This window comes from Leptopilina heterotoma, unplaced genomic scaffold (genome assembly GCF_015476425.1).
Source record: "Leptopilina heterotoma isolate Lh14 unplaced genomic scaffold, ASM1547642v1 Lhet_44, whole genome shotgun sequence".
NCBI classification, from domain to species: domain Eukaryota; kingdom Metazoa; phylum Arthropoda; class Insecta; order Hymenoptera; family Figitidae; genus Leptopilina; species Leptopilina heterotoma.
The window spans coordinates 52,269-65,244 of NW_025111084.1; the positions used below are offsets into that span (position 1 = coordinate 52,269).

The 12,976-nt window shown below is 26.3% G+C and overlaps 1 protein-coding gene and 1 long non-coding RNA gene across 2 annotated transcripts in view; one reads left to right on the forward strand and one right to left on the reverse strand.

The window, feature by feature from the left end:
- The window catches only part of LOC122506964, a 57,662-nt gene that overhangs the window by 44,070 nt on the left and 616 nt on the right, over positions 1–12,976 (reverse strand). The window contains exon 2 of the long non-coding RNA XR_006302056.1: positions 11,848–11,925. This is a non-coding gene — a long non-coding RNA (uncharacterized LOC122506964). The remainder of the gene's footprint in view (positions 1–11,847; positions 11,926–12,976) is intronic.
- LOC122506957 (raf homolog serine/threonine-protein kinase Raf) lies at positions 82–10,298 on the forward strand. Its single transcript, XM_043619403.1, has 4 exons — positions 82–282; positions 2,285–2,973; positions 4,283–4,489; positions 7,039–10,298. The coding sequence occupies exons 2-4, from the start codon at positions 2,951–2,953 to the stop codon at positions 9,107–9,109; spliced, it is 2,301 nt and encodes a 766-aa protein (XP_043475338.1). The 5' UTR covers positions 82–282; positions 2,285–2,950; the 3' UTR covers positions 9,110–10,298.

A 12,976-nucleotide genomic window follows, 5' to 3' on the forward strand; every position in this document is an offset into this window, starting at 1 on the left:
AACTGAATTTTTTTTCGCAGATTTTCTACAACTCAGGATCAAAAATCTTAAAGGACATATTGAGGAATCACCTTTAAGGGAAAAGATCTCTCCAGTAACCCTTAGCAACGGTATCATCTGCTGTAATGACGTCAAAGCCGACAGTACTGACGTCAAGGAATGCAACGTGAGTGGTCATGTTTACAGAAAAATTGAACTTGAGTTATTCGCTTCATGGCGCGACGATTGGAAGGATAATTCGAGACGACGCAACTAGTGGAATAATGATTTTATATTGACGAGGTGGGAAGATTTAATAAATATCTCTATGCGTACACGATGTAGATCTATTCACTATATATCGTTGACAATATTGAAATTCACCCCCAAAAGAATTAAACTCAGAGGCGAATGGGAAATAACAATAAAAAAAGGTAGAGAAATGAAAGTAGATATTTTTCAAGAATTTACTTTAGAGAAACACCACCAAAAAAAAATCCATAAAGGTTAAAAAACATGACGTAATCTTTCCCCTGAGAAAAAAAACTATTAGACACCATTAGACAAAATCTTTAATATTATTGAATTTAACTCGTGAGACAATTGTATTAATTTTTGTTTTTGTTTATTTATTACTATAAATTTTTTCAATTCTTTAATTTACTTTCTGTTAATTTGTTTATTGTGAATTCATTTACTATTTTTTTATTTTATCACCTCGAGTACAATTTAAATATACTCATTTGTTTAAACTATTTATTATTCCGTTTACTAACAATTACTTATTATTGATTATTGATAACAATATGAATAATGCAATTAATAATAATAATAATAAGTACAAATAATTCCTTTAATGATAGAACCAATCACTTTTCAAAATAATAATAATAGTAATAATAGTGAATATTGATTTTCAATGTTTAATACTTTAGTAATAATAAACAAAAAATCAAAAAATTTTCTATATATTTTCAAAAGAATTATGTGAATAAAAACTAATTCGCAAAACTTTCCACGTGTATTGTATAAAGAATACAAGATAAACAATATTTTATATGTATGATAATTAAATTTTTTGAATATTGCTATTGAATAATTAACAAGTAGCAAGAAATATCACGTGACACATTGCAACCTGACGCGGGTAACTTTAATTGAATAAACGAGTTCTCTATTGACAGTGAATATCAATATGTCAAGAGGAAGAATTACATTATATTATTGACTCGTTTTTTTAAATAAACGTCATTTAAATTAATATTTATATGTAAAAATACGTTTATTGTCAATAAAAACAGGAAAATAAAAGAGAAGAGGGTTCTCGAACCCAAAAACGTATGACTATGTGATCGTAATCCGCAAAATCGGAGTTGCGCATACGAACGTAAATATTTTCCAATAACGTAACTACTCCAAAAATATTTGGGAGTTTATTTCTTTTTTACAATAAAATAATAATTATTTGGAAAAAATTATTCTAATTGAATTTTTGCCTTTTGTTCTTTATTTATTTATTAATTATTTATTAATTATTATTCATCAGTTTTTTACTTTCTTTCAAATAAAACAAAAAACCCTGATAACTTCAAATTTTTTTTTTTGTTAAAAAATTGCGATTAATACAAGAAGTTGTTAACTAAAAAAACAATTTTCAAGAACAAAGTTAACTAATTAAATTTTCAAATTTTCTGAATATTAATATCGCAGTGAAATTGCGAATCGTTGCAAATGACGATTCGAGAGAAGAGAAAGAAGGACAAGAAATAAAAAATCATTTGATAAAATTGAATACAAAAATGCGAAAAAAGAAAAATTGCAAAATTTATAATAAACGTTGAATAATTATGAATGTAGATCAATTAAAAAATACTTGAAATATTTTACTTCAACAATTTCCGCAGGGAGCGAAACGAAATCGAGATTCTGGAAAGAGACACAATAGAAACAGAATTTGGAGATAAATACCAAGTTTCCTATGACAATTTGAAATAAAATAGTAATTAATGGTGGGAATTTCGGATTCAATTTTAATTTAATATAGAAGAAAGATGTCTTTTTTTTAAATATTAAAATAATTTTCACCAATAGCCGAAAGTTACGAACTATTAATAAATAGTATAAGAGCATGATGATAAAATAAATAATAATAAATTAGCACTTAATTATTAATGTTAAATTAATTATTATTTTAATATAATTAATATAATAATTAATTCAACAATCATAATTAATAAAAACGAATTTATTTATTTTTTATTTTTTTTAACCAATTTTATTTTTAATTAATTAAATATTCTTCCAGGAAAAAATTTTGGAGCCAACGAAAGGAAATCGAATCCAAATAATTGATTGAAAAAATATATTTTTTTTCGAAAAATAATAAGGAAAAAAGAGCTGAATTTCCACAACAAACTACCAAATAATGATCCAACATTTTTCTCGAGGAGAGAGTGAGAACCGTCCCTATCAGTTGAATATCTACGGCACTGACCTCGTCCTCGGCTCTCGGCATCTCGTGCCAGTTTTCGTTCGGTAGCTCCGAGATCCAGGCAGGTGAAGGAGGCATATCAAAGACCTAGTGCATGTGTCACCTATGAAAATTACTGACGAGCGTGCACACGCATTACGCGCGTACAAAAATCAACTTCGCGGCATGCTCAAAAAAATCCCCTCAATAACTATTTTGTGAATTCAATTTAGAATAACAGGGTAAAAAAAAATCCCCCAACAAACACAAACAAACAAAAATCCTAATCACGCTATAGAGGATCTTTATATTGGGAGACGTGTGAAAAAAAAGACAACAGTTAAAATACGGTGAGAGAGCGTCTTTGATGTGTGTATATAAAGTTAGACAAGCGACAACAGATTGATTTGAGGGTCAACCGGCTCTGGCAGCACCGGTTACAGGAGTAATTTGAGGCCGCAAACAAGAGACAACAATCAGGATGTTCTATCCTCCAGGAAGATGGCCGTGATCGGCGAAACCAGGTATTTAAAAAGTCGAGGGGAAAAAAAGAAGAAAAAAATGTAGAGAAAAAATTTTAAAAGCCAACTTCTATTGTCTTTGATACTTTTTTTCTCTCTTTTTTTTCTTCATTCAACAATATATTCCCGTTAATTTTTTATTTCAATCGGTTAGCAGACAATTCTTCAAGGATATTCCACTCGCAAATTTACTTCCTTTCTTTCATCACAATTTATTATTAGCAGTGTCTTTCTTTGCCTTTCCATTTTTCGAATGAACAAAGGGGGTCACACAAGCGAGATTTTGGAAATTCCCTGTGTGACAAATATAAATGAAACATAATATCCTGTACTACTAATGAAAATTGCTACATTTTTTTATATTTATAAAAAGAAATTTCACAACTTTAATTCATATTAAATTTTAATAATAATAGATGTTTCTTAAATCAATTTAATTAATTGACAAATAATAATAATAATAATAATAATAATAATAATAATAATAATAATAATAATATTAAAATTATCTTCAATATAAACCTACAGATTTTTGGCCTTTAAAAAATTGTCATTTTTCACAAAAAAATAATTAATTAAATTTTACCAATCTGTCTAGAAATAATATTTATAATTTGGCCCTTAAAAATTGTCATTTTTCACAAAAAAATAATTATTTAAATTTTGCCAATCTGACTAGAAATAATATTTATAATTCGCTTTTTTTGTTTTGTTGTCTGATATTAATGAAATGTTGAGAAAGATACTTGTTAATCCTTTCTAAATTAAATGTTACTTTCTGTTAGAAACTTGATCTTTGAAAATGTAAATAATACAATCTGTTTACTGGCCTTTAAATGATTATCAATAAAACTTATATTTATAGATAACACAACGTAAAATGTCAGAATAATGTAAAATGTTAATTATATATACTTTCATGTATATATAATTATCCACAATTAATTACAACATTATTCTAAAAATTTTGCTATCGATTATTTTGCTTTCCTCTAATACATTATATTTCAATCATTTTTATCAAACAAAAATTATTTTACAATATTTTAATAATTTTTATCAAACAAAATTTATTTTATATTTTAATCATTTTTCTTATATTCCAGTTTAAAAGAGGTAAAAATTAATAATATTAACATTATTTATTGGAAAATTTTTTACTTTCTTAAGTGAGAAATTATTATTATTATTTATTCTCTAATTTATTTTATTTAATGTAATTAATTTCATTTAGAAATCACTATTTTTATTGATTAACTAGTTTTAGAAAAAAAATTGTAATTGAAATGAAACGATAATTGTTATTCAACAGGTTTCGACCAGTAGTCCACGTGAGAGAACAAAAAGAAATTCTTAGTCGTAAAAATAAAGGAATTATAAATATATCCTCGCCGTACCGTCATCATAGGAAAAGGAAGAGTCGATCGGCTCTCGAGAGCACGATGTCGTGTTCGCGAAGTGCTGATCAAAGTGAACTAAGTGATTCTGAGGATGGATCCCTGGAAACCGACCCCCTTAGGTAATGTTTGTTTTTTAATAAACAAATTTTGAATTATAATTTTTTGTTTCACTTGTAAATTCATTTGGATCTCGTTCATATTAAAAGTAGAAAATATCTGTCTTTGTCAGACACACCTGACTATTTAAAACTTTCACGAAATTTTTTTTTATTTCAATTAGAACAAAAAAAAAATTATTTTTTCTAAATAAAATTGATTCAGACGAAAATATTTCTTTTATCTTTTACTGTCAAATTATTTAACTCAATTCAGGAGATTATGGAGATTGTGTAATGATAAGGTGCTTTTGATAATTTAAGGAATTTAAAAAATTTTAATGAGTTGCCAAAGTATGATAAAAAAAATTTCATAATAATATTTTCAGGAACTCGAACTATGTCCAAAATCCCTTAAAGAACCGAAAATTTGCTTCAAGTCCGAAAAAGTCATTTTTCTTTAAAAAAAAAAGGTCCGTAAAGTCCGTAATTTGATTGAGAAAAGACGAAAAGTTCGTAAATTGTACGATATAATTTGGAGAATTTTAGAAAAATTACAAATTATTGCAAAAATTCAATTATTTTCAAAAGTAATAAAATTCTTCCCAAAAATTCAATTATGTCAAAAATTTTTTTAAATTATCGTTAAAATTTCAATTATCTTTGGAAATAATTAAATTCTACTCCAAAATTCAATTATTTTCATGAATTTTAATAAAATTTTTGGCAAAATTTCAATTATTTTCAAAAATTTTCCTTAATTTAATGATTTTTAATATCTACTATTTCAATAAAATTTTCCAAGAGAATTAAATTATTTGAAAAAAATTTAATAAATTTTGACGCAAACCTTTAATTATTTTCTTAAAATAATAAAAATTTCACAAAAATTCAATTATTTACAATGTTTTTATAAATTTTTTCGCAATAATTCAATTATTTTCAAGAGTAATAATATTTTTCCCAAAAATTAAATATTGTTCAAAAATAATAAAATTCTTTTTTGGAATTCAATTATTTTCATAAATAATAAAACTCATTGCAGTATTCAAATTATTTTTCAAACAATTTTAATCGAAAAATGTAATTATTATTACAAATTTTATTAAAATTCGTCGAAGGAATTCAATTATTTCAAAATTTCTTGATAAAATTCTTTACCAGAATTGAATTTTAAGAAACATTCAATTATTCAATAAATTGTTCTTTTTGTATTGAAATAATTAAATTTTCTAATTGATTTAAAAATGAATTTCAGTTAAAATTTTAGATTATAATTGAATATTAAAAGCATTAGAGAGTGAATTTTTAATAATAATTGAATTTTGAAAAGGTTTTAATTTAAAATCTTTAAAAATTTGAATTTCTCATATTTTTAACTAAGAATTCTGTGGGATTAATTTTTTTTGAGAAAGTTTAATTGCGGATTTTTTTTTAAATTATTTGAAGTTTTTATTTCCTAATGTATATTTAATTGATAAATTTACGAATAATTGAAATTTTGTAAAATTGAATTGTAAACAAATGAATTTGAAAATTCTTAAAGAACTTCTTTAAAAATTATTAAAAATAATGCAAATATCGAAGAATTTGAGTTAAAAACACGAAAAAAATTTAATTTTGGAAAAGTTACAAATTACACTCGATTCTTGTTATAACGAATCTCGTTACAACGTTCTCTCGTTATAACGAACATTAAAACTCTCGATACAACGACAAAAAAAACACGAACGAATTTAAGAATTTAATTTAACCAAAATTTTGGTTAACTCAAAAAAAACGACAAATTTAATCGACTCTTAAATTTATTTAACCTAAAGAATCTAGTTATCCGATTATTATTAAAAATACTTACTTTTTCTTTAAACTGATTTCATAATTCAAAAACTTTTAATATAAATAAACATACTTTACGAAAAATTTAGCACGTATTTGACGTTTGAATAGAACGTGAAGTAGGATCCTCTTCTTTCGTCGTAATATCGAGATTTTGAAGTCCCGAGATCGTCGTTATAACGAGAATCGAGTGTATTGCAAAAATTTAATTATTTTCAAGAGTAATAATATTCTTAAAAATTAAATATTGTTCAAAAATAATAAAATTCTTCTTAGGGAGTCAATTATTTTCACAAATAATAAAACTCATCGCAGAATTTCAATTATTTTTAATACAATTTTTCTCAAATTCCTCGAAAAATGTAATTATTCTTAAAAATTTTATTTAAATTCGTCAAAAGAATTCAATTATTTAAAAATTTATTCATAAAATTCAATTATTTTAAAATTTGTTCATAAAATTCCTTATGAGAATTCAATTTTGAGAGACATTTATTTATTCGATAATTTTTTCATTTTTGTTTTTAAATAATTGAATTCTCGTATAATTTTCTAATGAAAATTGTTTTAAAGATGAATTTCAGTTAAAATTTTAGATAATAATTGAATATTACTAAAAATTGATGAATTACTATATCAGATCACTCCAAATAATCCAAATTTGACTTGTAATCTCCATAAAAATTTCGTTCAGGAATAAATTATCAAAAAAATCTAATAAATAATTTAATCAACAGATACGAATTGCGCAATATCCAGAGTGTAATTCACGTGATGCGTCAAAATATTGAAGCGCTCAACAACCGATTTGCTGGTTTTCAAGATCCACCCTCAATCTATCTCACGGAATATCAAGAATTAACCAGTAAATTACATGAACTTGAATGTAAACAACAAAAACTAAATGAATTGCTCAATTCAACAATTCCAACAACCACCATCACAACAACAATTGAAGGTCCTGTACAAATAGATAACGATTCTCATTCATCAAATAAATTTCGTACGCCACGAACTCCATTAAAATCACTATTGCGAGCTTATCTACCAAATCAACAACGTACAAGTGTACAAGTCCGTGAAGGTCTCTCATTAAAAAATGCCCTCGCAAAAGCAATGAAATTAAGAAATTTAACAACCGAAATGTGTATGGTTTACATTGTAAGTACAAATGATGCAAAGCATCCCATACCCTGGGACACGGACATTTCATCACTCGAATGTGACGAAATATCAGTCGAGATACACGATAAATTTCCCATAGCAACATCAATATCACATAATTTTGTACGTAAAACATTCTTTTCCCTAGCATTTTGCGAGTGTTGTAGAAAGTTACTCTTTCAAGGATTTTACTGTCGAACGTGTAATTATCGTTTTCATCAGCGTTGTGCCGGTGGTGTGCCAGCACTTTGCCATCAAACACGAATGCAAGACGCATATTATCAAGCATTACTCGCACACAATCCAGAAACAACAGCCGGCATATTACAATTACCATCGGGTTATGGTCTATCGTCATCATTGGCTACTTCCAGGAGTACTAGGCAACCTAGACTACTTGGACAACATGATCGATCAAGCTCTGCGCCTAACGTCTGCTTTAATATGGTGAAACCAAGTGGTGAGCCTATTAATTTAGACGATTATTCTAGGTCCCAGTGTCTTAGCCGACCTGTTGGCACAGCCCAGAATCCCATGTCTCCTGCAAGTAGCCCAACAAAACACAGTCAATCAACTCAGGCTAGTCCAACAAGTACCTTAAGGCCAAAACGTCCACGAGCACGATCAGCCGATGAATCGTCGAAAAATCTCCTAGCGCCACGTGAATCAATCGAGGATTGGAAAATTCCCGCCGAGGAAATACTCGTTGGACCGCGAATTGGTTCAGGATCATTTGGAACTGTTTATAAAGCTCATTGGCACGGACCAGTTGCCGTTAAAACTCTAAACGTGAAAATACCAACAGCCGCGCAATTACAGGCATTTAAAAATGAGGTCGCAGTTCTGAGAAAAACCCGCCACGTCAATATTCTTTTATTCATGGGCTGTGTTAGTGAACCACAATTAGCAATTGTAACCCAATGGTGTGAAGGTTCATCTCTCTATAAACATTTACACGTATTCGAATCGCGTTTCTTGCTCCTAACTCTAATTGAAATCGGTCGACAAACAGCACAGGGAATGGACTATTTACACGCAAAAAATATCATTCATCGCGATTTGAAGAGTAACAATATTTTTTTACACGACGATCTCACAGTGAAAATTGGTGATTTTGGTCTTGCAACGGCAAAAACAAGATGGTCCGGTTCACTGCAATATCATCAACCAACAGGTTCAATTTTATGGATGGCACCCGAAGTTATTCGAATGCAAGAAGAAAATCCCTACAGTTTTCAATCCGATGTCTATGCATTTGGTATTGTTTTATTTGAATTATTAGCCGGTCAACTACCCTACTCTCACATTAATAATAAAGATCAAATTCTCTTTATGGTTGGAAGAGGTTATTTGCGTCCTGATTTAAATAAATTACGATCCGATACACCAAAGGCATTGAGACGATTGACTGAAGATTGTATAAAGTTCTCGCGAGATGAGCGACCGATATTTCGGCAGATCTTGGCAAGCCTAGAGGCACTCCTAAGGGGACTTCCTAAGATTACAAGATCTACCTCGGAACCAAATCTCAATAGGACTCAATTACAATCCGACGATTTTCTCTATACTTGTGCATCGCCCAAGACACCGGTCAACTTTCAATTTGGCGGTTTTCCATTTTATCCAAGTGGAGGAAATATTTAAAAAAAAAACTAATTATGAGACTGTCAATTTTTTTTTTCTTTAACAGAAATGAGAATTTTAGAAAACAAAATAATATTTAAATCTGTATAATAGAATTTTTCTTTTCACAATATTTGCACTTTGAATCACTCAAATTGACTGCTTGATATCGTCAAGAAAAATCTTTTTATTTTTTTATTTTCATGTAAGATAAATTAACAAAAGTGGTAGTATAATTGTCTACCGCTGATAAACTCGATTTATATATACGAAAATGGAGATTTTGAGAAATGACAAAATGTCTATCGAAATAAGACCTCAATATGTACAAGTGAATCGAAAAGATTTCAATTTTAAATTTCAATATTTTAATCCCAAATTTTGAGATTTTATAGAAAAATTGTAACTTTTTAAAAAATAATTTAAAGATTTAAAGAAAAGTAAATTTTAATTATAATATTTTAATGAATGTGAAATTTTAACGAAAATTTAGAGAAATTAAACGGAGAAAGTAAACTCCGTTAGTGAATTAAATCAAAATTAATGGAATTTCTGACAAAATACAAAGTTCTAAATTTGAATTTTAAATCAAAGCCAAATAATCATCTTTTCACAAATTTTTGAACTCTAAATTTATAATTAATAATAGGATGTAATTATGACGAAATTATAATTTATAAACATTAGTAAATTAAGACTCGGAAAAATCGATGATTATCAAAAATTTGTCGATCATAAATTTAATTATTCATCGAAATAATTTATTAATTAACAAATTAGCCAATTCATTTATTAACAACGTAATTAGTTAATTATGTTAGATTTTTTCCCTAAAGAATAAAAAATTTACACTAAATTCTCCCGAATATAAAAAAAAATTATTTCTCAAGAACAAAAAAAGAATTATGTTTACAAATTTGAAAGTGAAAAGATTTTCGATTCGCTTTTTAATAACTTGATTCTAACTCTGGTATATACTTTCTATTTTTCACACCCTCACTTTTTCCAACAATAAAGAAAACACGAAAAAGCAAAAAAAAAAATTTCTTCTTGTATATATAATAAGTGCACAAACACACAACAATGAGTAAAAAGAAAGAAAATATCTGATCACTTTTTAATATCCTTCAAAAGGATATAAAATTATAAACTAAATTTTTTAGAACTGTGTAACATTTTATTCGCGTCGGCCTTCAATTAAAATGCAAAATGTACCTACATTATTTGAATGTCAAAGTTTTTTTTAATTTTTTTCATTACCACCAATTTTAATAATTACTGCCGTTAATGAAAATTGCTACTTCAATATCTTCTATTCTAATTAACATTAAAAAAAATCGATTCGTTCCATAGATAAAAATTCTTTTAACCAAAAAAGAATATTTTTTTCTTGAATATTCTTAAATATTTTAATTAATTTTTCAATTTTCTGAATGTTTTAATTTAAAAAAAAAAATTTCTACACTTGAAATTTTGTGGACAAATCTAAAATAGATGTTAAGATTGAAAGAGAGAGAGAGAGTGTGTGTGTGTGTGTGTGTATATATATATTACATGTATTTATAAACGTAAATGTAGTTAGAAACTTTTGCCCGTATTATAAAAGCGTTGAAACTGAAAAACCTCACCGCCCCTTGAATGATGATCATAAAAGAAAATTAAAATTCCAAATTTTTAATGATTCGCAAGATTGAATCATTCGAATTTATGTCATTATAGTTTTAAATCCTTTTATAAATTACGAAATATTTGTTAAAATTTAATCTTTTAAAATATGTATAAATTATTTATAAAAAAAAAAAATGAGCGGTCGTAAACTTAACAAAAAATTATGAACGATTTTTCATGAAAATGAATTTTTAGATTTTTAGATTCATTTTTAGACAATATTTTAACTCTGGGAATTAGAAAAATTTCAAGTATTTGTCAATAGTTTAAATGTCTAATTTTTCTAATACGCATATTTCTTGTAGTTTGAATATAATTATAATTAACAAAAAGTTATCTTGAAAAAATAGAGATTTGTAATTTAAAGCATTTTTTTTTATTCTTTGCATTTTCGTGATAGTCGTTCATTAAAATTTGTTCAAGTAGGTGAACTTAAAGTTTGTCATTGACAAAAATTAATTATGTATTCTGCACAAAATTTAACAAATCTTGTGAGAGAGAGATTTTTTCGGAAATTAATATTAAAAAGCAAAAAAAAAAACATAATCGAAAAATCCATTATTTATAACCATTCTTATTAATTTTGATCATTTTGGCACTAATTGAAAATTATAATTCGTAATCAATAACCCTTTTCGTATTACAATACAGCAACAATAACTAAAAGGTAAGATTTTTAAAGTATTATTCAACAATTAAATCTTAATAATTTCTAAAAATAGTTTTCCTTCTATTTTCGAATATTCAAGAGGAAGATGGAAGATTGGAAGATGAAAGTAAGTTATTCAAACATACTTGACTAAAATGACGAATTTCTTCAAATTTACAAAAAATTTGAGACTGGAATTTTCAAAAATGCTTCTCAACAATGACATCTAAAGATGAAACCCAATTTATCGAATATTTTGTAGATAACACGTCATTTCGCAGACAAATTGTATAAAAGTCCAAAAACCGATTTATATGGACTTTCAATTCGAAAAAAAAATAAAAATAAAATGCGTGTATTAAGAAGGGAAAAATTGATTACTAAGCAATTTTTCAAAATTATTCCAACCGGCCTTCACTACATGAAGACAGGAGGGACTCACCATTTGGAGATTTAACTGTAGAAAATTGATCCGTCGTCCTTTTTCAATTTCTTCGCACTCTCCTGAAGTTTTTAAGCACTGCAACAATTTGTAATTAAAAGCGAATTAAAATCCAGTATATATAAATAATAATGTCTAAAATTAAATTTAAAAAAGAAATGATCTGTTATTAATTAAAAATTATATTTATCAATTTTAAATAATAAAAAACATTTTTAAAAAATTAAACAAAAAAATATTAACTAAAAAGATTCTTTACAATAAACATAATTATTTACTATAAATTTTCATAGATTTTTAATATATTTTTATTATTACTCTGCAATAATTTTCGATAAATTTTGTAAATGAAATAATAAAAAAAATTAAAATATAATATAGAATAAATAAAAATTAATTTCATTTAAAAAATTACTTAATAATTTTTTTAACTGAATATTGTTTTAAATTCGTAATAAATTAACAACAATAAAATATCAGAAACAATATAGCGAATTTCACGTCAAAAGCGAGAAACGGCAACAATGAGAATTTAATTCTATTTTATAGGTTATGTTAGAAGGGAAAAATCGCAAAACAAAATTAAAGTTCACGGACGGAACTAATAATATTTTCAAATTAAAAATATTGAATCTGGAAAATAAGTCCTGAAAATAATATATTTTATTATTTATATAAGTAAATTTACCAAAATTCTTTACGATGAACGATAAATTTGTCATTCTACTGACAAGAGTATTCACCAGAATCGAAGACAATCCACAATTTTATCTGAATAAATACACTCGTACTTACTAGATTTTCAACATTTTACTTTGAAAATGATTAAAAGTTATTGAAGAAAACATATTTTTGATAAAGAAAAAACTATCGAAAACCGAAAGAACAAAAAACTGTTTGAAAGTTACAAATATACGCAGGGAAGTGACGTCAGTAACAATGACAATGTTGCCAACTTTCAAAAAATAAAAGCCAAGTGTGGCGCCAATTTTTTGCGCATGCGCAAGAGCAAAATTTCTTTTTTGAAAATATTCGTTATTTATTTATTTTTTTATTACTAATTATAATTTCCGAATCGATGTTTACTTTCCATTATAGCTAATTTTAGTAAATATGTATTATCTACAGA